Source organism: Schistocerca nitens, chromosome 9, assembly GCF_023898315.1.
Source record: "Schistocerca nitens isolate TAMUIC-IGC-003100 chromosome 9, iqSchNite1.1, whole genome shotgun sequence".
In the NCBI taxonomy this organism is placed as follows: Eukaryota; Metazoa; Arthropoda; class Insecta; order Orthoptera; family Acrididae; genus Schistocerca; species Schistocerca nitens.
Window position 1 is genome coordinate 12,418,831 of NC_064622.1, and position 24,729 is coordinate 12,443,559.

General features: G+C 46.0%; 1 protein-coding gene across 4 annotated transcripts in view; it reads left to right on the top strand.

The window, feature by feature from the left end:
• The window catches only part of LOC126202935 (myotubularin-related protein 3), a 175,643-nt gene that overhangs the window by 33,455 nt on the left and 117,459 nt on the right, over positions 1-24,729 (top strand). For all 4 annotated transcript variants that reach the window (XM_049937028.1, XM_049937032.1, XM_049937031.1 and 1 more), the window contains exons 6-7: positions 4,082-4,277; positions 4,522-4,707. In XM_049937028.1, coding sequence (XP_049792985.1) covers positions 4,082-4,277; positions 4,522-4,707 — 382 coding nt within the window. The remainder of the gene's footprint in view (positions 1-4,081; positions 4,278-4,521; positions 4,708-24,729) is intronic.

The following is a 24,729-nucleotide window of genomic DNA, read 5'->3' on the forward strand; positions in this document are numbered from 1 at the left end:
CAATAATTAGCATAACAAAGTAAGACAAAGCAAAGATGATGTTCTTTTCAGGAAATGCTCAATATGTCCATCATCATTCCTCAACAATAGCTGTAGTTGAGGAATAATGTTGTGAACAGCACTGTAAAGCATGTCCGGAGTTATGGTGAGGCACTGGCGTCAGATGTTGTCTTTCAGCATCCCTAGAGATGTTGGTCAATCACGATACATTTGCGACTTCAGGTAACCCCAAAGCCAATAATCGCACGGACTGAGGTCTGTGGACCTGGGAGGCCAAGCATGACAAAAGTGGCAGCTGAGCACACGATCATCACCAAACGATGCGCGCAAGAGGTCTTTCACGCGTTTAGCAATATGGGGTGGTTCTAATAAAACCCCATGTCATTCCAAGCATGTGTGTCAATTTTTACCTCTCTCTCTACATTATTCCGTGGTTTATTAAGTTTTCAAATTTATACTGACTTTTAGATCACCCGGTATGTAAGTATGTGTATTCTTCTATTTCCTTATTACTTCTCAGCCTATAAGTTTCTCCGTAAGTAATTTTGTGGCCTAATATTTTCCTAATAATATTACTTCAATGTCCCTCTTTCTATTTAAAATTAAAGTTTCTGCTGCATAAATACATTCAGTCTTATTACAGTGTTGTAGTGCCTAAGTTTATTGAATTTAGAAAGTTATTTTTTACTATAAGTATTTTATGTTAATCTGAATGCAGGTGTCATTTTTTGACAGTGAACTTCATTTGCAACTTCTTCCAGACTGTTTCCTTGTACAATTTTCCCAAAGTATTTAAATTGAGAAACCATTTTTGTCTTTTATGCAATGGCTGAGACTGCAGTCGCACGTGTGTGTGTGTGTGTGTGTGTGTGTGTGTGTGTGTGTGTGTGTGTGTGTGTATGGGGGGGGGGGGGGGTCTATTTTTGATGAAGGCCTTGCTATCTGTGATTCAGCGTCTCTGCTTTATGCTGAGTAGCAACTTTCCTTCGCATAATATTTTTCTTTAGAGTTAGGGTTGGTGTTTTTAGTTTGCTGTGGTTGGAATTTATTTGCTGGTTCTGGACAGTTTAATAGTTTTTCAAAATAATTAGAAAGTGCCTTACAGTTTTCCTGGTTGTTAAGAGTCAAACTGCCATTTTCATTTTTGAAGTAAAGACTTTGAGGTTGGTAACCTGTCAGTTTTGTTTTGAATGTTTTACAAATGTTTCTTGTATCGTTCTTTTGGAGGTCTTTTTTTATTTCTAAAAGTTGGATATTTTCGTAGTTTCTTTCAATCTGTCGGATTAATTTAGATGTTTCTTGTCTTACAGTTAGAAAGGTGTTGTACGTATTTCCAATTTTTGGTTGCCTCATGCCTGGGCTTAAATGATGTTTCACAAGCTGCATTCTGCCGAGGGTGTTTTTGTTTCTTTCACAGCGGAGTTAAATTTTGTGCTGTTGGGATGAACTTTTCTTTTAGGCTTTGCCAATTATTGGACTGTGTTTCTCAAGTTTGCATATTAGAGTTGGGGTATTTTAGCAGTCAAATTTTAGGATAACATTTTTTGTTTTGATGAGTTTTTGAGGTTGAACTTCTACTTTTATTCACGTTAAATAATGATCAGAATCAATATTAGGCCCTTTCCTAACTTGGACATGTAAAGTTTCTTTGTAGTTCAGGTATGAACTTTGAAATTCCACAATAAGTGTATTTGGTGCTTTCCAAGCTTTTTGTTTCTTTTTAAAATGTGTTGACATGAAAGTGTATTGGGTGCTTTCCAAGCTTTTTGTTTCTTTTTAAAATGTGTTGACATGATTTTAAGGTTATAATTTTTGCATGTTTCTACATTTTGTCATTTTGGTTTGTCCATTTATGCGCAGGAAATCCACCCACGATTTTCTTATATTTTTTCTCTTTACCTTATTGAGCATTAAAACCACCCATTAAAATTTTAGCATGGTTTGAGGGAATTTTCGTGATGATGCTTTCTAACATTTCCCGAGCTTCATTAACTTTTTCAGGTTTTTTTACACTTATCCTCATTGACTGGCATATGGGCGTTAATTAAAGTGTATGCTGTATTTGCACATTTAAGAGAAATTGTCATTAGTGTATTGTTAATGGGTTCTATCTTCATTATTGAATTTAAAATGTTTTTGGAGACTGCAAAAGCAACTCCCAGGTGTGAGAGTTGCTTTAGGAATATTCTTTTATTAGTTTTACTTTTAAAAAGACGATAATTGCCAAAATCCATAGTGTTATTGTCTGTCATTTGTGTTTCTTGAAGTCTCAAAATTTGAATCTTTTGTTCTTTTCACTTATATCCCAATTTATGAAGTTTACTTGGTAGCAAAAGGGTGTTTGTATGTTAAGTGTTGCAAAATATGTTTTAAGTTGACCAGAGGACTCCAACAGCCTCTGCTGAATCACACTGTATTTTAATGTGGCCGCTCCAGAATCCGAAAGACCAGTTGCGCCAGTAATACTGGTGGTGGACAGCGCGCGCGCGCACACACACACACACACACACACACACACACACACACACACACACACACACACACACTCACTCTCTGTGAGTGTGGTTTCAGTTGCCCGAGACTGCAGTCGTGTGTGTGAATTGCATGTGTGTGCGTGTGCACGTGCTTGTGTCTATTGTTGACGAATGCCAATGGCTGAAAGCTAAGCTTTGTGAGAGTCTTTTTGTTGTGCTTATCTGCAACTCAGTATTTCTACTATATGGCAAGTAGCAACTCTCCTTCTGATAATATTGTTACGATCTCATAATTTTTTGTGCATTGATGGTTCCTCATGAGGCAAAAATTCGACCAAAATTATGCATTTTCAGTCCCAAAGCACTGAGGCCCAGATTTTTTCCCCCAAAATTGTTTTGAATTTTTTGGCACAAGGGGATTGGTGTAACGTCACTGTGACAGCTGTTTTTTTGTCTCAGGCGTGCAGTGAGCCACGAATGTTTCATCTCCAGTCACAGTAGAGCTCAGAAAATTCTCACTTTCTATATCGAGTTGCTCAAGAAACTCTCTGGTACTATTGACCCGATTTTTCTTGTGCTGCTATGTCAGCTGTTTCCTTGATTCCACCACCACCAACTAGTCAGCCAGAATGGGAGGTCTTCCACTCCTGTGTTCGTCATGAACATTTGTTCTGCCTTCACTAAGCTCCTTACACCACTAAAACACACTCGGTCTGCTCCCAGCACATTTGCCATAAACCGTTTTCATTCACGAAAAACTTTTGGTAGGTGTTGCTCATTCCACAACTGAGAAGTGGATCACACCACATGGCTTGCACTTGAACACTACAATGTAAGTCTGCATAGTCCTTTCTTCCTGTGAGCCTTGCTCTGATCGGCGGACCCTCTCCCCCCCCCCCCCCGCCCCCCCTTCCCTCAATCACTCCGTGGTTGCCCCAAAAAAAAAAAAAAAAAAAAAAAGAAAATGCCGTCATGGTCACAATATTTCTTTCTGAACATGCTTCATAAATAAAGCACAACATAGCTGCATGTAGAAAAGCTATATAACAAGAACTACTACACAGATTAAGTTGCTGTTTGACAAACATTGTTGCAAATTATGTACCAGTGTTGGAGAAATAAAACTTTTATAGTTGTCAAAGTGATCTTTGTGCTTGGTTGAAATTTTTTTTCTTTCCACTAGTATCATAATCATAAAAATAGCTACATCAACATTGACAATACAACTCCACCCAAAACTAGCTCATCAGCAGCTTGGTTTCATATAATATAAAATGACAAATGCTCAGAATTTCGGAATATAGTGAATACAGTTAAAAATGAGTTAATTCCTTTAAATGGTTTCGACAGTCTCTAGTTGGACAGCGATGATGATAATTTTGACTATTTTTTATGTCAGAGAGGCACTTTTTCTTCTATTACAGTTGTTTGGACAGTTTTGGTCTGTCAGGAGGCCAAAAGCAGTACACGAAATTCCTTTATGTTGCCAGAATATGAGGTTTGGGTTTCAATATCAACAAGAAGACAATCTTCCTAATGTCCTTCACAATCAGGTGTACATTTAATTTTGAATTGCGCCATCTAACAGCAGTTTGCTACCGTTACAGTTGGTACAGCCTCCTAGAAGGCACACGCTGGCTGCAGCACATGTCGGGCCTCCTGCGGGCGGCGGTGACTGTGGCGTCGGCCGTGCACGTGGACGGGCGGCCCGTGCTGGTGCACTGCTCCGACGGGTGGGACCGCACGCCACAGATAGTCGCACTTGCGGAGCTGCTGCTCGACCCCCATTACCGCACCCTGGACGTGAGTAGCCGATCGGTTGTTCTCTTGTGTGATTTGTATTTGAGATTAAATCCGGTGTTGTGATAGGGTTTCCCAGTTTCACATCCAGTATGTTTTTCTACTAGTATATATATTGCGAGTGCTGAGTGTGCAACGAGATCAGATTTAGTTACATTGTTGTATTATTTATGTTAGCTATAGTTTACATAGCTTATGTTCACAAAATGTGGAATAATGTTCTAATCGGATGTGTCTTTCTGCTTAGGGTTTTCAAGTTCTTTGTGAACGGGAGTGGCTAGATTTCGGGCACAAGTTTGCAGACAGATGTGGCCACACTGTTGGAGGTGACGACCAGAATGAGCGGTGTCCTGTTTTCTTGCAGTGGCTCGACTGTGTACATCAGATACTGCTGCAAAATCCTTGCAATTTCCAGTTTTCTCATTCATACTTGGTATGTTAAAAGTAATGTTTTGAAGCTGCTCAAACTTGTTTGCACACCATTTGAAACTAGCTACCTTAGGGTATGTTTATAACTGCACAGATTATGTGTCCACGCATATATGTACACATCTTGTCAGGTGGGTTCAGACCAAGTTGAAGTTTAACAACAATTGGTGTCCTTCAAGTGTGGTTGTGAGAACTTCTCATTTGTTCAGTCGTGTAAACTGAAGCTGTCGAGCTTTACTTCATTCTTACCTTAGTAATGTTAATCGATATTTGTTGATGTACATGACATTAAGTTCTGTTACAAATACCTGGTGTTACCCAAACATTGTATTGCATTGGAACTTCTACCAAATATAATTAAAAGAAAATTTCAGATGGAACAAAAGTACTACACCCTTCGAACACACCTTTCTGATGCACATTCATTTATGCCACACAAATGCTATCTTTTGCTGGAACTATATTAATACAACCATAATTCACATTAGTATCCAAAGAGTGCAAAATAAAAATGTTTCAGTTACAAGTGAATGCGGTATGCAAAACGGATTTTTAATGGACACTTGCCAGGGAGGGGGGGGACTGGTTGTAGTGACACATTGATCTGTAGCTTCTTACCCTGAGGTATAGGTTAGGTTGGAAGGTGACAGTTTGGTTGTGAGTTGGCAAAGCCAACAAATGTGACACTAAGAAAACCTGGTTGCGGTGACAGACAGGTCTGTAGCTTTGCGTCAAGTGTAGGCTAGGTTAGAAGGTGACAGTTTGGTTGAGCGTTAGAGAAGCCAATGAATACGATACTAAAAAAAAACCTGTGATAGTGATCTTTAGTTTAGCCTATTTGAAAAAATCACCAATAACATCGCGTTATGGTTGCCAGATTGTTTGTGGTATCTGTCACATTTTTCCTACATCACTAATTTTCGTATCAGAGCTAGAAGCATGGGAAAACTTGAAATATGAGAAATTTACTTCTTGTCATACTAGAATTTGTGTGGGGTGGTGAGCAATCAGCAATTTTGTTACAATTTATGAAGCAGTCATTGAAGGATTCACATATACAGAGCTATCTGTAACAGCTCTATCATTATCTTTAGTTTATAGGGGCATTTTCTTCCTGTTTCACTGACAACTTTGCTTCTCATAACAGATCAAACAGCCTTTAATTTTTCTTAATGAATCTCTTGTCAGTCAGTATCCTTTGCTGGTTTACATACTTTGCCTTTAAGAAAAGCTTGGCTTGGATTAACTTGTGCAGCCATACGCAGTTTCCTCTTCTGAATGCGAGACGCTTTATTCCTTTTGCTACTGTGATCTACTTTTATGAGACATAGTCCATACTGTTACAAAAGGAAAGCATTCATTAATTCAGTTGAAAAGTTATTGTAGTTGTCATTTGATGAAGTGGGTTTGCTGATTAACCACATGATAAGGCTTAGTTTTTTCAGTAAATACCGCCACATTTGCTTGACTGAAACTCATACATCTTTTGGTTGTGCAGGCTGAATTTAATTTTTATAGTGATCCAAATATTGCTGCATGGCACTTCTACATCTAGATTTTTTTTTATTTTTATTTTTTTTTTTTTTCCCTATAACTGTGTACAATATTAAGAGTACATGTTGAAGCAGTTGCTGTTATTCTTGTACATTGGACAAAATTTAAACTTGGATGATTTGTGGCTATGTTGTTGTTGTTGTGGTCTTCAGTCCTGAGACTGGTTTGATGCAGCTCTCCATGCTACCCTATCCTGTGCAAGTTTCTTCATCTCCCAGTACCTACTGCAACCTACATCCTTCTGAATCTGCTTAGTGTATTCATCTCTTGGTCTCCCTCTACAATTATTACCCTCCACGCTGCCCTCCAATGCTAAATTTGTGATCCCTTGATGCCTCAGAACATGTCCTACCAGCCGGTCTCTTCTTCACGTCAAGTTGTGCCACAAACTCCTCTTCTCCCCAATTCTATTCAATACCTCCTCATTAGTTATGTGATCTACCCATCTAATCTTCAGCATACTTCTGTAGCACCACATTTCGAAAGCTTCTCTTCTTGTCCAAACTATTTATCGTCCATGTTTCACTCCCACACATGGCTACAGTCCATACAAATACTTTCAGAAACGACTTCCTGACACTTAAATCTATACTCGATGTTAACAAATTTCTCTTCTTCAGAAACGCTTTCCTTGCCATTGCCAGTCTACATTTTATATCTTCTCTACTTTGACCATCATCAGTTATTTTGCTCCCCAAATAGCAAAACTCCTTTACTACTTTAAGTGTCTCATTTCCTAATCTAATTCCCTCAGCATCACCCGACTTAATTCGACTACATTCCATTATCCTCGTTTTGCTTTTGTTGATGTTCATCTTATATCCTCCTTTCAAGACACTATCCATTCCGTTCAACTGCTGTTCCAAGTCCTTTGCTATCTCTGACAGAATTACAATGTCATCGGCGAACCTCAAGGTTTTTATTTCTTCGCCATGGATTTTAATACCTACTCCGAACTTTTCTTTTGTTTCCTTTACTGCTTGCTCAATATACAGATTGAATAACGTTGGGGTCCGCAGCTCGTGGTCGTGCGGTAGCGTTCTCGCTTCCCACGCCCGGGTTCCCGGGTTCGATTCCCGGCGGGGTCAGGGATTTTCTCTGCCTCGTGATGACTGGGTGTTGTGTTATGTCCTTAGGTTAGTTAGGTTTAAGTAGTTCTAAGTTCTAGGGAGCTCATGACCATAGATGTTACGTCCCATAGTGCTCAGAGCCATTTGAATAACATTGGGGAGAGGCTACAACCCTGTCTCACTCCCTTCCCAAGCACTGCTTTCCTTTCATGCCCCTCGACTCTTATAACTGCCATCTGGTTTCTGTACAAATTGTAAATAGCCTTTCGCTCCCTGTATTTTACCCCTGCCACCTTTAGAATTTGAAAGAGAGAGTTCCAGTCAACATTGTCAAATGCTTTCTCTACGTCTACAAATGCTATAAATGTAGATTTGCCTTTCCTTAATCTTTCTTCTAAGATAAGTCGTAAGGTCAGTATTGCCTCACGTGTTCCAATATTTCTACAGAATCCAAACTGATCTTCCCCGATGTTGCCTTCTACCAGTTTTTCCATTTGTCTGTAAAGAATTCGCGTTAGTATTTTGCAGCTGTGACTTATTAAACTGATAGTTCGGTAATTTTCACATCTGTCAACACCTGCTTTCTTTGGGACTGGAATTATTATATTCTTCTTGAAGTCTGAGGGTACTTCGCCTGTCTCATACATCTTCCTCACCAGATGGTAGAGTTTTGTCAGGACAGGCTCTCCCAAGACCGCCAGTAGTTCTAATGGAATGTTGTCTACTCCCGGGGCCTTGTTTCAACTTAGGTCTTTCAGTGCTCTGTCAAACTCTTCACACAGTATCGTATCTCCCATTTCATCTTCATCTACATCCTCTTCCATTTCTATAATATTGTCCTCAAGTACATCACCCTTGTATAGACCTTCTATATACTCCTTCCATCTTTCTGCTTTCCCTTCTTTGGTTAAAACTGGGTTTCCATCTGAGCTCTTGATATTCATACAAAAGGTTCTCTCTTCTCCAAAGGTCTCTTTAATTTTCCTGTAGGCAGTATTTATCTTACCCCTAGTGAGATAAGCCTCTACATCCTTACAGTTGTCCTCTAGCCAACCCTGCTTAGCCATTTTGCACTTCCTGTCGATCTCATTTTTGAGACGTTCGTATTCCTTTTTGCCTGCTTCATTTACTGCATTTTATATTTTCTCCTTTCATCAATTAAATTCAATATTTCTTCTGTTACCCAAGGATTTCTACTAGCCCTCGTCTTTTTACTTACTTGGTCCTCTGCTGCCTTCACTACTTCATCCCTCAGAGCAACCCATTCTTCTTCTACTGTACTTCTTTCCCCCACTGCTGTCAATTGTTCCCTTATGCTCTCCTGAATCTGTGTACAACCTCTGGTTTAGTCAGTTTATCCAGGTCCCATCTCCTTAAATTCCCACCTTTTTGCAGTTTCTTCAATTTTAATCTGCAGTTCATAACCAATGGATTGTGGTCAGAGCCCACATCTGCCCCTAGAAATGTCTTACAATTTAAAACCTGGTTCCTAAATCTCTGTCTTACCATTATATAATAATATTATATAATCTATTTGTGGCTATATTGTTTCTTAAAAGTGAAGCAGATTTGTCATCATCTTTGTACATCTGTGTTGAAGTCAGCACATACAAATGGTTTCTTCTGCAGTTTTTCTGTTTTTGATTTATGTAACAATGTTTCAAATTTACGTATGAATACAGAGCTTTAATGGTACCAGGGATGCAATACACACTGAGATTAACATCATATTCTTTTAAGTTCTTTAAGACAACTTTCAGATGTAAGAAGTTCTTGGCTAAAATTCTGTCACATTTAATAATTTATTGGGAAATGAAGTAGTAGGCAAGAGCCTCCATACCTGGTAGCTCTATAAAAGGTGGTAGTCAGTTTGTAGCCCATAAGTTTGAGGAGATTAATAATTTCAGTGGGAAGCCAATGTTCACTTAGAGATGTATATGGTTTCATACTTTCTAACAGAATTTGCATATCATAAAAACTGCTAGTCATTCCTCCAAATTGACCTCCAGTGTTCAAGTGCATAATGAAATTACTGTTGAGCACAGTATTTACCCGAGTATAAGACGACTCTCAGTATAATGCTACCTTCTTTTTTTTTTTTTTTTTTTCTTTTTTTTTTTTAAAGAGGCTCCATCAGAAAAAGAATATTTTTAAGATATTCTGATTAATCAAAGTTACAATATTTTGTTGTATCTCAGAAGTATGTCTAAAAAGTTAACATTGCACCTATTCTACATTAATGCCAGTTATTGATTTCCATATTTTGATAATACAACGAGAAAGAAATTCTTTGCATTAATTTTTATCTTTACTAACTTTTTGTTCACTCAGCCTATCATCTGTGGTATCTTGTTTTTAATAATTGTCATCATCATCATCCTAACAGAACAGCTGTGAAACTTTTGTCTCTCTTGTCACAAATATTTGGCTGTTTCTTCCAAATATGTAAATACATTGTGATTTCTGAGGTTGTGATTACTGTGGGACCCGAGAACACAGTCCTCCCCCACACCCTCTCCCCCTACCCTCTCCCCCTACCCTCTCCCTGAGCAAACAACAGATTTCGCTTCTATACTGATGTAAGAATGTTACAATGCCTCTTGCTTCCAAGCATATTGCCTTCCCACTGCTCTCTCACTGGCTACGTAGAACCGTCAGCTGCACACCCCCAGTAGTTCCTGCCGTACCTCATGGTGAGCATACGCAGTATTGCTACTCAAAACACCTAAGTACGCCACTGGCCTCCATCTAGACTTTCTGCATCTTTTTCAGAAATGTATACTATTTTTGAGAATTTGTCCAGTTTTAAAGTGAGTACAATTCAGAGTGCAAATGGATTCGAGTAAACTGTGCTTTTCACGTTCCTCACCGCACTCATCCAAGTTCTCAGCCTAGCTATGTCACTGTTCTCCCTCCAACTTCCCACAGTGCTGTGCTTGAGCAACAGTGAAACATGGATGACACTATCTTCTAGGGTGCAGGTCGTGTGTAAGAACAGCAGGTAATACATAATTAAAAGATCATAATCATATTCATTCCTTTTCCGGAACTTTCACTCATCCCGCAGTCTAGTGACATCCGTTCATACTATCTCCACAATGGGTCTTTCCACTGTAATTTATTCTTGCGACAATTCCTGTCAATTTCATATGATTTATTTTGTTTGTTAGACATTTGATTCTGGATTAATTTTCTGTCTCATTTCATCTGAATGTCACTATCTTGTTCTAAAACCAATTAAAAGCTGGTAACAATTTTCTCTAGTATTCTAATACATGTACAGTGACAGAAGTTTTCATTTGCAACCCATTTTGTAAATCATTAGTTTTTCATAACCAAATAAAATATTGATTTGTGCTCAGAATTCAGTAAAGGTTTTTGAAGGGCAAGATTTATGCCTTTGAATGTTATCTTTACTTAAAAAGCAGCATAAATGTATGTAAATGGTATCCACACATGTTCTTGCAAACCTGTTCAAATACAACAAAAGTTTATAAGTTTATATTATTTCCTGCTGTGTTTCACAAAATTGTCAGTTTTTAAGCAGAGTGTTAGGCTGTAGCAGTGGCTAGTTCGTAGTTCTCACATATCCCTTGCACTAGTGCTATGAGGGAAATGTCTCATGACTGTTCAAGCGAGGTCGACACATTATAAAGCATGTCGGCATTAAATCTCTAGCCTATTCGAACACAATTATTGTCTGATATGTCATACCATTTGGAATTGTTCAAAATAAATTTGTACAAAACCTCAATAGCCAAAGCTTCATCTGTAAATGTAAGACGAATGCTATTAATATATTGAGCAGTGTAAAAATGTTGACCTCGGCAGCAATAGTTTAATCTGTGAATATAAGACTTCCTCGTATTTTTTGAATGATAAATTTTGGGAGAAAAACCTCGTCTGATAATTGGGTAAATATGGTACATTAGCAGGTAATACATCTTTAAAACTAGTTTGATGACAAAATAAAGGAATGTCTACCTGTGTATTGGATAATTGTTCTGGATTGTTAATACTTGCCAGATATGGTTGGAACTGGCTCCTTCCACTAGTTTCCACTGCTTTCACACTTTATTTAAAGAGCTTTTTTTGTATTTGATGCAAGTCTCTTATTAATAGATCAATTTAGATGTGGTCCATGCACCGTGAAACTAATTTTTTTTTTTTTTTTTTTTTTTTTTGTATCTGTTGGTGTCAGGAAGTCTAAAGTTTTTAAACTTGGAACAGAAGTGTTTTAATTTTCATTCATTCACCCAGTTTCATTATTCAGACAATTCAGTCTTCCAGATAAAATCTCATCAGTAAATTTGTCAATATCAAATTTGTAGTCAACAGCAGTTGCAAGATAACAAGCTCATTTCCCCCCCACCCCTCCCACCACCCCCTCCCCCTTCGTAGCTGACACACTCGTGATATCTTTAGCAGAGTCTGATACCAAGTTTGAAAAATTGTGCAGGTGGCTGTCTCTGAATATTTGAACTTTTGATTCCACAGAATCAAAAGTGTGGTTACATAACTGTTCTTTACACAGTTTTTGTATCCGTTTTTAGATGATTTTTAACAAATCAACGCCATTTTCTAAATGCTCTGTTACAGACTTTTCACTGATTAAAATTTGGATATTTGTAGGGCATTATTTCTCTTCTTCATTTGTTGCATATTTTTCTGAATTGTCTTTCTGTATTTCTTCAGACCCAATGCTTTTCTTGATGCACATGGTCTAAATGCTACAAAAAACTTAATTTTGTCCACTTCTGTTTCCAAGAATTTTACATTAGTTTTGTAGGTGAGGACTTCTCATATGTAGTGCTTCTGTCACTTTGCAATGTTCAACTTTGAGTCCTGGTCTCTGATCGTGTTTAAATCGTTTTTTTACATGTTTCTGTTACACAAACATCCAAGCATCAGACAACCATGAGTAGTTCATAGTTATCAATTTTATATTTATTTTGCAACAGTTTTTATAACAAAACTTACAATTATTAACACTATTTACCTCACTTTTGTTGGTGCAGTTGACGGACACCTACTAGTGCGATCTGTGCCATCTTAAAAGAGTATGTGTGTTCCTTCTGCCATAGAGAATCATTTCCTGAATTAATATTCTCTGTGGCTCCTTTTCACAACCTTCATGTGCTGTGAGGCAGAGAACTGAATAATGTGACATTTTTGTTCTTTTTGGGCACGTAACCAACAGTTGTCTAATTGTCCTCAAAACAACATGTGGAGAATAAAACTTATGTGGATTTGGAAGCTTTCATTTCTTGTGGACTTTCCATGTTCTTTTGTCTCAAAATTCCCATTGCTGTACATCGTTCTTCAAATGACAGAAAACTTGTGAAATCATTATCCATTGTAATATTTGTTGAGGTTCCATCCAACATCTTCGTTAAGTGTCTATACTGTAGTGGAAGCAACACTGATTTATTTTGTCTGATCCAAAAAATACATTCATTTCCTGAGACATAATATTCTGTAAGTTCTTTTTTCTAGATCCCATCCTCCCTCCCCCCTCCACCCCCTTTGCACTGCCTCCCTCCCCCTCCACCCCCTTTGCACTGCCTCCCTCCCCCTCCACCCCCTTTGCACTGCCCCCCTCCCCCTCTACCCCCTTTGCACTGCCCCCCTCCCCCTCTACCCCCTTTGCACTGCCCCCCTCCCCCTCTACCCCCTTTGCACTGCCCCCCTCCCCTTCTACCCCCTTTGCACTGCCTCCCTCCCCTTCTACCCCCTTTGCACTGCCTCCCTCCCCCTCCACCCCCTTTGCACTGCCTCCCTCCCCCTCCACCTCCTGCGGGTCCGGGGTAAGAATAGGCCCGAGGTATTCCTGCCTGTCGTAAGAGGCGACTGAAAGGAGTTTCAACTGTTTTGGCCTCGTAGTAGTAGGTCCCCCTTGGGGTTTGACCTCCGTTTTTCAAAATTCTACAGAAGTACGAGCCTTTTGGAGAAGGACGCCTTACGTGGTGTACCACTGGTCCTTAGTGCACTAAGACCTTGGCACTCAGTGTTGTAACGGCGTTGTAACCATACCCACTATTCCTCAAATTGGGCCTAAACGCCTGATGGGTTGTCCAAGTTACGCCCATAGTGCATCTCCATCTGCACCAGCGATCATGATGGACTTACCATGGCACCAGAAATCCAGCACGGTAGCCAGCCCGTTGTGGTGGGGTCGTCATGTACCCTCTAGGTTGTAGCCCCCTGACAACACAGGGATCGTACTGCCGATACCTGAGCTGCACCCTCCCCACGTCGGCCAAGGAGTAGATGCCCGTCTCCTTGGGGCATCGGGACTCCCGGCAATGGTCATCCTGCCAGGTGGCCCTTGCTGAGGCTGGGTGGCGCCCGTGGGGAGAGTCCCTGGTCGGAGTGGCTGGTATCGGGGCGGACGTTTCGCAGATGAAACGTCAACATGCATCGGGTCGCTCTGCAGCCGAATCTTTTAAAAAGAAAGGTACTGTCTCTGGTTCTGGTTCTCCTGCCCTTTCCCCCTTGGTCATTCCCTGGGAGGAAGGACAGGCCCGCCGGCTTGGGGCGAAGTACTTCCCCCGCTATTTAGTCTGTTCTCGGACCGATGGGGGGACGTTCGCCACCTCCAAGCCCATGTTCTTTGTCCAGCATATCGAGGACATCTTCGGGGAAATCGAGGCTCTCAGTAAAATCCATTCGGGGTCTGTTCTTATAAAGACCGCCTTCGCCACACAGTCGGCGGCGCTCCAGGGATGCGACTGACTAGGGGACATCCCAGTGTCTAATGTCCCGCATCTGGCACTGAAAAGGACGCATGGGGTTATTTTTCATCGGGACCTCCTGCTGCAATCTGATGAGGAGCTCAGGGCCAACCTGGAGCGCCGAGGCGTGCATTTCGTCCGGCGAGTTCAGCGCGGCCCGAAAGACCGTCGCATCGACACTGGAGCCTTTATCCTCGCCTTCGAGGGGGACGTTCTCCCAGAGAAGGTAAAGGTGATGTGCTACCGGTGCGACGTGCGACCTTACGTCCTGCCTCCTATGCGCTGTTTTCGGTGTTTGCGCTTTGGGCACATGTCGTCACGGTGTGAGGCTGAGCCCCTTTGTGGCGATTGCGGACGTCCTCTTCGTGAGGAACATACATGCACCCCACCGCCTCGGTGCGTCAATTGTCCTGGCATCCACTCGCCTAGATCTTTAGACTTCCCCGCGTATCAGAAGGAGAAGAAGATTCAAGAATTAAAAACTTTGGATCGTCTCTCTTATTCTGAGGCCAGGAAGAAGTATGACCGCCTCCATCCCGTGACGTTGACAACTTCGTTTGCCTCAGTCGTGTCCACTCCTTCCACAGTATCCTCACCCCTCTCCTGTCACCCCTCCACCTCCTCACCCCATCCGGGGTCTATGCCTCCGCCTCCCAAATCCCTCCCTTCTAAATCCTCCCCTCTCACGGCCCCTGCCCCCTCTGCCCCGGGCGCCACCCTTCCTCCTCCTCCTCCTCCTCCTCCTCCTCCCCCTCTGCCGCCTGAGAAGCGATCCTCTTCTCAGGCGTCCATCAGGGAAACGTTCCGGACCCCGGCTTCCGAGGTTCGGCGTTCCAACACAGACCCCGCACGTGAGGACCTTCTTCGGGTCCAGCCCACCATCCCCGTGCCTCAACGTACTTCCAAGAAGGCCTCCAAGAAGAAATCTTTATCCCCCCTCTCCACCCCGGCGCGTTTCGTCTGATGCTCCATCTGTGAGTCGCTGCTCCCGGCCGTCCTCAGTTTTGCCGGGACACTCTGCTGCCAGGCACTCAGCTGGCCTCTCGTCGGCAAATGATGCTGCCCCTTCTACGCAACCCGGGAAAGCGGCCACCGCTGGCGACGACTCGATGGAACAGGATCCGCCTCCCGCCGGTTGTAGCGTTGTTCCCTCGACACCTGGCCCTCCGCGCCCGTCGAGGTGACCAGCTCTTAACCCGTTTCGTTCCCCCTCTTTTCTGACTAGCGATGGATTTGTTACATTGGAACATAAGAGGTATTTGATCTAATTGGGAGGAATTACAACTGCTCCTCCGCCTGCACTGTCCGCTCGTCCTTGGTCTCCAGGAAACCAAGTTGCGCCCAACTGACCGTATTGCTTTTACCCACTATACCTCGGAGCGGTCTGACCTCCCCCCTGTGGACAGTATTCCAGCTCATGGTGGGGTCATGTAGCTCGTTCGGGATGATGTCTATTACCATCCCCTCCCATTGACCACCCCACTCCAAGCAATAGCTGTCCGTATTACTCTTTCTGCCTTTACTTTTTCTGTTTGTACCGTCTACACTCCATCGTCATCCACAGTTAGTCGGGCTGACATGATGCACCTGATTGTTCAGCTTCCTCCGCCGTTTTTATTGTTTGGCGACTTCAATGCCCATCATCCCCTTTGGGGCTCTCCTGCATCCTGTCAGAGAGGCTCCCTCTTGGCGGATGTCTTCAACCATCTCAATCTTGTCTGCCTCAATACTGGCGCCCCGACTTTCCTCTCGGACTCTACTCATACCTACTCCCACTTGGACCTCTCGATCTGTTCTACCACTCTTGCCCGTCGGTTCGAGTGGTATGTCCTTTCTGACACCTATTCGAGCGACCACTTCCCCTGTGTCGTTCGTCTCCTGCACCACACTCCATCCCCACGTCCTTCGAGCTGGAACATACCGAAAGCTGACTGTGGACTTTACTCCTCCCTGGCGACCTTTCCGGACCACGATTTTCTCAGTTGTGACAGTCAGGTCGAATACCTCACGGCTGTTATCATCAATGCTGCCGAACGTTCCATTCCTCATACTGCCTCTTCTTCATGTCGCGTTTCCGTCTCCTGGTGGAATGAGGCTTGTCGAGACGCTATCTGTGCTCGACGACGTGCTTTACGCACCTTTCGCCGCCATCCTACGTTGGCGAATTGTATTGGATACGAAAGACTCCGAGTGCAATGCCGTAGAGTCATCAAAGACAGCAAAAAAGCTTGTTGGGCCTCTTTCACCAGCTCCTTTAACAGTTTTACTCCCTCTTCTGTCGTCTGGGGTAGCCTGCGCCGGCTGTCGGGCATTAAGGCCCACTCCTCGGTACCTGGCCTGACTTCAGGTGATGAGGTCCTCGTTGATCCTGTGGCTGTCCCCAACGCCTTCGGCCGGTTTTTCGCGGAGGTTTCAAGCTCCGCCCATTACCACCCTGCCTTCCTTCCCAGGAAAGAGGCAGAAGGGGCTCGGCGATCTTCCTTCCACTCGCTGAATCTGGAAAATTATAATGCCCCCTTTACTATGCAGAAACTCGAACGTGCACTTGCACTGTCCCGGTCCTCTGCTCCGGGGCCAGATGCCAATCATGTTCAGATGCTGGCACACCTTTCTCCGGCAGGCAAAAGCTTCCTTCTTCATACCTACAATCGCGTCTGGACCAAAGGTCAAGTCCCCATGCGTTGGCGTGACGCTGTCGTCGTTCCTATACCCAAACCCGGGAACGATAGACACCTTCCTTCTAGTTACCGCCCCATTTCTCTTACAAGCTGTGTCTGTAAGGTGGTGGAGCGCATGGTTAATGCTCGGTTAGTTTGGATTCTTGAATCTCGACGGCTACTTACCAATGTTCAATGCGGCTTTCGTCGCCGCCGCTCCGCTGTTGACCACCTTGTGACCTTGTCGACATTCATCATGAACAACTTTTTCCGAAAGCGCCAAACGGTCGCCGTTTTCTTCGATTTGAAGAAGGCTTATGATACCTGTTGGAGAGGAGGTATCCTCCGCACTATCCACAGGTGGGGCCTACGCGGTCGCCTGCCCCTTTTTATTGATTCCTTTTTAACGGATCGAAAGTTTAGGGTACGTGTGGGTTCCGTATTGTCTGACGTCTTCCTCCAGGAGAACGGAGTGCCTCAGGGCTCCGTCTTGAGCGTAGCCCTTTTTGCCATAGCGATCAATCCAATTATGGATTGCATTCCACCTAATGTCTCAGGCTCTCTTTTTGTCGATGACTTCACGATCTACTGCAGTGCCCAGAGAACATGCCTCCTGGAGTGCTGCCTTCAGCATCGTCTAGACAGCCTATACTCATGGAGTGTGGCAAATGGCTTTCGGTTCTCTGAAGAGAAGACGGTTTGCATCAACTTTTGGCGATATAAAGCGTTCCTTCCGCCATCCTTACATCTGGGTCCCGTTGTTCTCCCATTCGTGGAAACAACTAAGTTTCTAGGGCTCACACTGGACAGGAAACTTTGTTGGTCTCCGCACGTCTCTTATTTGGCTGCCCGTTGTACACGTTCCCTTAATGTCCTCAGAGTTCTTAGTGGTTCATCTTGGGGAGCGGATCGCACTATCCTGCTTCGCTTGTATCGGTCCATAGTCCGATCAAAGCTGGATTATGGGAGCCTCGTCTACTCGTCTGCTCGGCCATCCCTCTTACGCCGTCTCAACTCCATCCACCATAGGGGGTTACGTCTTGCGACCGGAGCTTTCTACACCAGTCCCGTCGAGAGTCTTTATGCTGAAGCTGCCGAATTACCATTGACCTACCGGCGCGACGTACTGCTTTTTCGGTATGCCTGCCGGCTGTTGTCAATGCCCGAGTCAATGCCCGACCACCCCTCTTATCAGTCCTTCTTCGCCGATTCTCTCGACCGTCAGTATTGGTTGTATGTGTCTGCCCTGCTGCCCCCTGGAGTCCGCTTTCGTCGACTGCTTCGACAATTTGATTTTGCCCTCCCTACCACCTTCAGAGAGGGTGAGAGCCCGACACCACCTTGGCTCCAGGCTCCGGTTCATGTTTATCTCGACCTCAGCTCGCTTCCGAAGGAGGGTACTCCGGCTGCAGTGTATTGCTCACGGTTTGTCAAACTTCGTGCGCGACTTGCTAGTCACACCTTTATTTACACTGATGGCTCCAAAACTGACGATGGTGTCGGCTGTGCCTTTGTCGTCGGGGCCGCCACCTTTAAATACCGGCTCCTCGACCAGTGTTCCAGCTTTACGGCCGAGCTTTTTGCTCTCCATCAGGCCGTTCAGTATGCCCGCCGCCACCGCCATTCATCGTATGTACTCTGCTCTGATTCACTCAGTGTTCTTCAGAGCCTTGGAGCTCCATATCCGGTCCATCCCTTGGTGCAACGGATCCAGCAGTCCCCCCATTCTTTCGCTGAGGGTGGCTCTCCTGTCAGCTTTCTGTGGGTTCCTGGCCATGTAGGAGTGCCTGGGAATGAGGCTGCTGATGCTGCAGCCAAGGCTGCAGTCCTCCTGCCTCGGCCAGCCTCCCATTGTGTCCCGTCATCTGACGTTAGTCCCCCCTGCGGGTCCGGGGTAAGAATAGGCCCGAGGTATTCCTGCCTGTCGTAAGAGGCGACTAAAAGGAGTCCCTCCCCCTCAAGGGGGTAGTTAGCGCCTGCGTCCGGAGATGGACGGTTCCACGACCTCTATTTGCGGTCATTTTGCTTTTTCACTTCTCGTTTCTTCCTTCCTTTGGTTGGTTCCTTTCTTTGCTCTTCTCCACCTCACTGTCTTCCTTACTCTTTCCCCTGCATAATCTCCTTGCCTTCTCATTGCCTTCTTCTCCTTGCCTTCTCATTGCCTTCTTCTCCTTGCCTTCTCATTGCCTTCTTCTCCTTGCCTTCTCATTGCCTTCTTCTCCTTGCCTTCTTCTCCTTGCCTTCTTCTCCTTGCCTTCTCTGGTCTCCGCCTCGGCGTTTGAGACACTGTCCTCTCTCTCTCTCCCCCCCTCTCCCTTTCCTTTTTCCTCTTCTTCCTTCCTCCCTGTGCGCGTCTGAAGGCCGACCCACACGTTCGCACGCGTAGCCGGTGACGGGGTAACGCGTAATTCCCCGCCCTGGGTAGACATGTAAGGCACGCGCGTACCCCCTGGTAAAGGCCAGGCCCGGGGAGGGGTGATTGCCTGAGCTGATACCTTCTGACCGTGCCGATTGGTCCCTCCGTCTGTTTCTCGGGAGGTGTGACCTGAGGTGTAAACATTCACCTAAGGCGTTAGTGCCCTCTGAGAGGGTCCCCACAAGGAAGGAGCGCGCCATCGGAGACGCTGGCAATCATGGGGGATTCCTCCGCAATGGATTCCACTCCATCTCTCTCGACTTCTGCCCAAAAACGGAAACGTGACCAGCTACCAGTGACAAAAGTACTACCGCCTGCCCCACAGTTCCTCGTCGTTTCTCGATCTGAGGACGGAAAGGATTTTTCCTCTGTCAACCCTTTCGTTATCCAGAAGGGCGTCGATGCCATAGCCGGATCTGTCAAATCTTGTACCAGGTTGCGTAACGGTACCTTATTACTCGAAACTGAGAGCGCCTTTCAGGCACAAAAACTGCTTCGGGCCACACTCCTGTACACATTCCCTGTCCGGGTGGAGGCTCACCGAACTTTGAATTCGTCTCGTGGTGTGGTCTATACTAGATCCCTCGACGGCTTGACTGACGAGGAGATTCAATCTTTCCTCGCTGAGCAGGGCGTGACGGCTGTCCATAGGGTCATGAAAAAGGTCAACAATGACCTTGTACCGACCCGGACACTTTTCTTGACCTTCGATAGTGTTCAGCTGCCATCGCGCATCAAAGCGGGCTACGAGGTTATTTCTGTTCGCCCCTATGTCCCGACACCTACGCGCTGCTACCAGTGTCAGCGTTTCAATCACACTCACCAGTCTTGTTCCAATGCGGCTAAATGTGTCACTTGTGGCAGGGATGCCCATGAGGGTGACTGTCCACCTCCGTCTCCTCGTTGTGTGAACTGTCAGGGTGACCATGCCGCATCCTCCCGCGACTGTCCTGTCTATAAGGAAGAACGCTGTATCCAAGAAATTCGGGTCAAAGAGAAAGTGTCCACCTCGGCTGCTCGCAAGCTATTGGCTAGTAGGAAGCCCACGCTGCTCCCAGCGGGGAAATACAGTACTGTCCTCGCCTCTCCTCGGACTACCAGGGAGGTGGCAACCCAGACATGCAATCTGACCTTCAGCACCACGGTCGTCCGTTCGGCCAGTGCTAAGATCGCGCGGTCGACGTCTCCTCTTCCTCCCATCACCCCACAGACACCAGCCCCTTCATCAGCTTCTGCTAAGACGAAGACCCAGAAGTCAGATGCACGGGCCTTCAAGAAGGAACCGTCCCGTGCAGACTTCCTACGTACCTCGACCTCCCAGCCTTCGACCGGTACTTCCACCAAACGACCTTCCAAGAAGGCTAATAGGAAGCACAGTTCTCCTTCTCCGCCACGGCGCATTTCTTCTCCTGCGCCACCCAGCGGTTGCCGCCCCAGGCCGTCGTCCGTTTCGCCTGGCCGCACCGCTGGTAGCCGAACATCTGGCCGTTCACCGGCGGAGGAAGCTCCCCCTCCCGGCCATCTTCCCAAGATGGCCGATGAACCTATAGACCCAATGGACGCTGACTGTCCGCCTACTGATAGCGGCGGCAGTGCTCGCTCGAAGCCAGGCTCTCAGCGGCCTTCGAGGTGACCCCTTCTTTCGTCTTCCCTTTCCCCCCCCTTACGATGGCACTTATTCACTGGAATATTCACAGCATTCGCTCCAACCGAGAGGACTTGAAGTTGCTGCTCCGCTTGCACCGTCCGCTCGTCGTAGCCCTCCAGGAAACGAAGCTACGCCCATGCGATCAAATTGCCTTGGCGCACTACACCTCTGTGCGTTTTGACCTACCCCCTGTGGTAGGTATCCCAGCTCATGGAGGGGTTATGTTGCTGGTCCGGGATGATATTTACTACGATCCCATCACGTTGCACACCGGCCTGCAGGCAGTTGCCATCCGCATTACTCTCCCCACTTTTACATTTTCCATTTGTACCGTTTACACTCCATCGTCGTCTGCCGTTACCAGGGCAGACATGATGCAACTTATTGCTCAGCTACCTGCACCATTTTTGTTAACTGGAGACTTCAATGCCCACCATCCCCTTTGGGGCTCTCCAGCATCCTGCCCGAGGGGCTCCCTGTTAGCAGACCTTTTCAACCAGCTCAATCTTGTCTGCCTCAAGCCCCTACTTTTCTTTCGGACACATCTCACACCTATTCCCATTTAGATCTCTCTATATGTACTCCCCAACTTGCACGCCGGTTCGAGTGGTATGCACTTTCTGATACATATTCGAGCGACCACTTCCCGTGTGTTATCCATCTCCTGCAGCATACCCCCTCTCCGTGCTCATCTAGTTGGAACATCTCCAAAGCAGACTGGGGGCTCTTCTCTTCCAGGGCGACCTTTCAGGATCAAACATTCCCAAGCTGCGATAGTCAGGTCGCACACCTCACGGAAGTCATTCTCACTGCTGCTGAATATTCCATCCCTCACCCTACTTCTTCTCCACGTCGCGTACCGGTCCCCTGGTGGACCGCAGCATGTAGAGACGCTTTACGTGCTCGTCGACGTGCTTTACGCGCCTTTAAACGCCACCCTACAGTGGCGAATTGTATCAATTATAAACGATTACGTGCACAGTGTCGTCGTATTATTAAAGAAAGCAAGAAAGCCAGCTGGGCTGCTTTCACAAGCACCTTCAACAGTTTTACTCCTTCTTCTGTTGTCTGGGGTAGCCTGCGCCGGCTATCTGGCACTAAGGTCCACTCACCAGTTTCTGGCTTGACGGTCGCGAATGACGTCCTTGTGGCCCCTGAGGCTGTCTCCAATGCCTTCGGCCGCTTTTTCGCAGAGGTTTCGAGCTCCGCTCATTACCACCCTGCCTTCCTCCCCCGCAAACAGGCAGAGGAGGCTAGGCCACCTAACTTCCGCTCCTCGAATCGTGAAAGTTATAATGCCCCATTCACCATGCGGGAACTCGAAAACGCACTTGGCCGATCACGGTCCTCCGCTCCAGGGCCTGATTCTATTCATATTCAGATGCTGAAGAACCTTTCTCCTGCGGGTAAAGGTTTTCTTCTTCGTACTTACAATCGCATCTGGATTGAGGGACATGTTCCCGCATGCTGGCGCGAGTCTATTGTTGTCCCGATTCCTAAGCCGGGGAAGGACAAGCACTTGCCTTCCAGTTATCGACCCATCTCGCTTACCAGCTGTGTCTGTAAAGTGATGGAGCGAATGGTTAACTCTAGATTGGTTTGGCTGCTCGAGTCTCGACGCCTACTTACCAATGTACAATGTGGATTTCGTAGGCGCCGGTCTGCTGTTGACCATCTGGTTACCTTGTCGACCTTCATTATGAATAACTTCTTGCGGAAGCGCCCGACCGCGGCTGTGTTCTTTGATTTGGAGAAGGCTTACGACACCTGTTGGAGGGCGGGCATTCTCCGCACCATGCATACATGGGGCCTTCGCGGTCGCCTCCCTCTTTTTATTCGTTCCTTTTTAATGGATCGACAGTTCAGGGTACGTGTGGGTTCTGTCCTGTCAGACACCTTTCGCCAGGAGAATGGGGTGCCACAGGGCTCAGTTTTGAGCGTCGCTCTCTTCGCCATAGCGATCAATCCAATAATGGATTGCCTCCCAGCTGATGTATCAGGCTCCCTTTTTGTGGACGATTTTACCATCTATTGCAGCGCGCTGCGTACGTGTTTCCTGGAGCGCTGTCTTCAGCGTTCTCTTGACCGTCTTTACTCCTGGAGTGTCGCCAATGGCTTCCGTTTTTCTGCCGAGAAGTTGGTCTGTATTAACTTCTGGCGCTACAAAGAGTTTCTCCCACCGTCCTTACGACTCGGTCCCGTTGCTCTCCCATTCGTGGAGACAACAAAATTTTTAGGTCTTACATTTGACAGGAAACTTAGTTGGTCTCCACATGTGTCATATTTGGCTGCCCGTTGTACCCGTTCTCTCAATGTCCTCCGTGTTCTCAGTGGTATGTCGTGGGGAGCGGATCGAACCGTCCTACTTCGCCTATATCGGTCGATCGTCCGCTCCAAGCTGGATTATGGGAGCTTCGTATACTCCTCTGCACGGCCATCCATCTTACGCCGCCTCAACTCCATACAACATCGGGGTTTACGACTTGCGATCGGAGCGTTTTATACTAGTCCCGTCGAGAGTCTTCATGCTGACGCTGGTGAGTTGCCACTCACCTACCGGCGCGATATACTGCTTTGTCGGTATGCCTGTCGGCTACTGGCAATGCCCGACCACCCGTCTTATCGTTCCTTTTTTGATGACTCTCTCGACAGTCAATACGGGTTGTATGTCTCCGCCCTGCTACCCCCTGGAGTTCGCTTTCGTCGCCTCCTTCAACACCTTAATTTTTCACTCCCTGCCACCTTTCGAGTGGGCGAGAGCCACACGCCACCTTGGCTCCAGGCTCAGGTTCGCGTCCACCTTGACCTCTGCTCGCTCCCGAAGGAGGTTACCCCCGGTTCAGTCTACCACTCCCGTTTTGTCGAACTTCGTTCGAAGTTCATTAATATGACCTTCATTTATACAGATGGCTCTAAGACCAATGATGGGGTCGGGTGTTCTTTTATTGTCGGGGCACAAAGTTTCCAATATCGGCTCCATGGCCATTGTTCGGTCTTCACAGCTGAGCTCTTTGCCCTCTACCAGGCTGTCCTTTACATCTGCCGCCACCGACATTCTGCATATGTCATCTGCTCCGATTTCCTGAGCGCTATCCAGAGCCTTGGTGATCCATACCCGGTTCACCCTTTCGTGCACCGGATCCAACGCTCTCTTCAGCAGCTGGTGGACATCGGTTCTCCGGTTAGCTTTATGTGCGTTCCTGGCCATGTCGGTATCCCTGGGAACGAAGCTGCAGATGCCGCGGCCAAGGCTGCGGTCCTCCAGCCTCGGACAGCTTCTTGTTGTGTCCCTTCGTCAGGTTGTAGCAGGGTAATTTGTCGGCGCATTGTATCGCTGTGGCATGCCGATTGGGCTGCACTTCCAGACAACAAGCTTCGGGCCTTGAAAGCTCTTCCCGTGGCTTGGACGTCCTCCTCACGCCCTTCTCGGCGGGAGGAGGTAGTTTTGGCCCGGTTGCGAATTGGCCACTGCCGGTTCAGCCATCGCCATCTGCTGACGGCTGCGCCGGCGCCGTTCTGCCCATGTGGGCAATTGCTGACGGTCCGCCACATTTTAACGTCGTGTCCGGATTTTAACACCCTACGTCTCGATCTTGGCCTGCCATGTACTGTAGAAGCCATTTTAGCGGATGACCCACGAGCAGCTGCTCGCGTTCTTCATTTTATCAATTTGACAACCCTCTCAAAGGACATTTGATTATGCTGTTTTCTTTTTTAATCCTATGCCTGTCAGTATGTCTTTCATCATGTTTTCCGTTTCGTTGCTGTTTTAAACTTGTGACTCGTGGTGCATTCCTAAAGTAGTCTGGGCGCTAATGACCGTTGACGTTGTGCGCCCTAAAACCACAAAAAAAAATCTGACGTTTGTGGGGTTGTTTGTAAGAGGCTTGTGTCCTTGTGGTGGGATACTTGATCATCACTTCAAGGAAACAAGCTCCGGGCAGTAA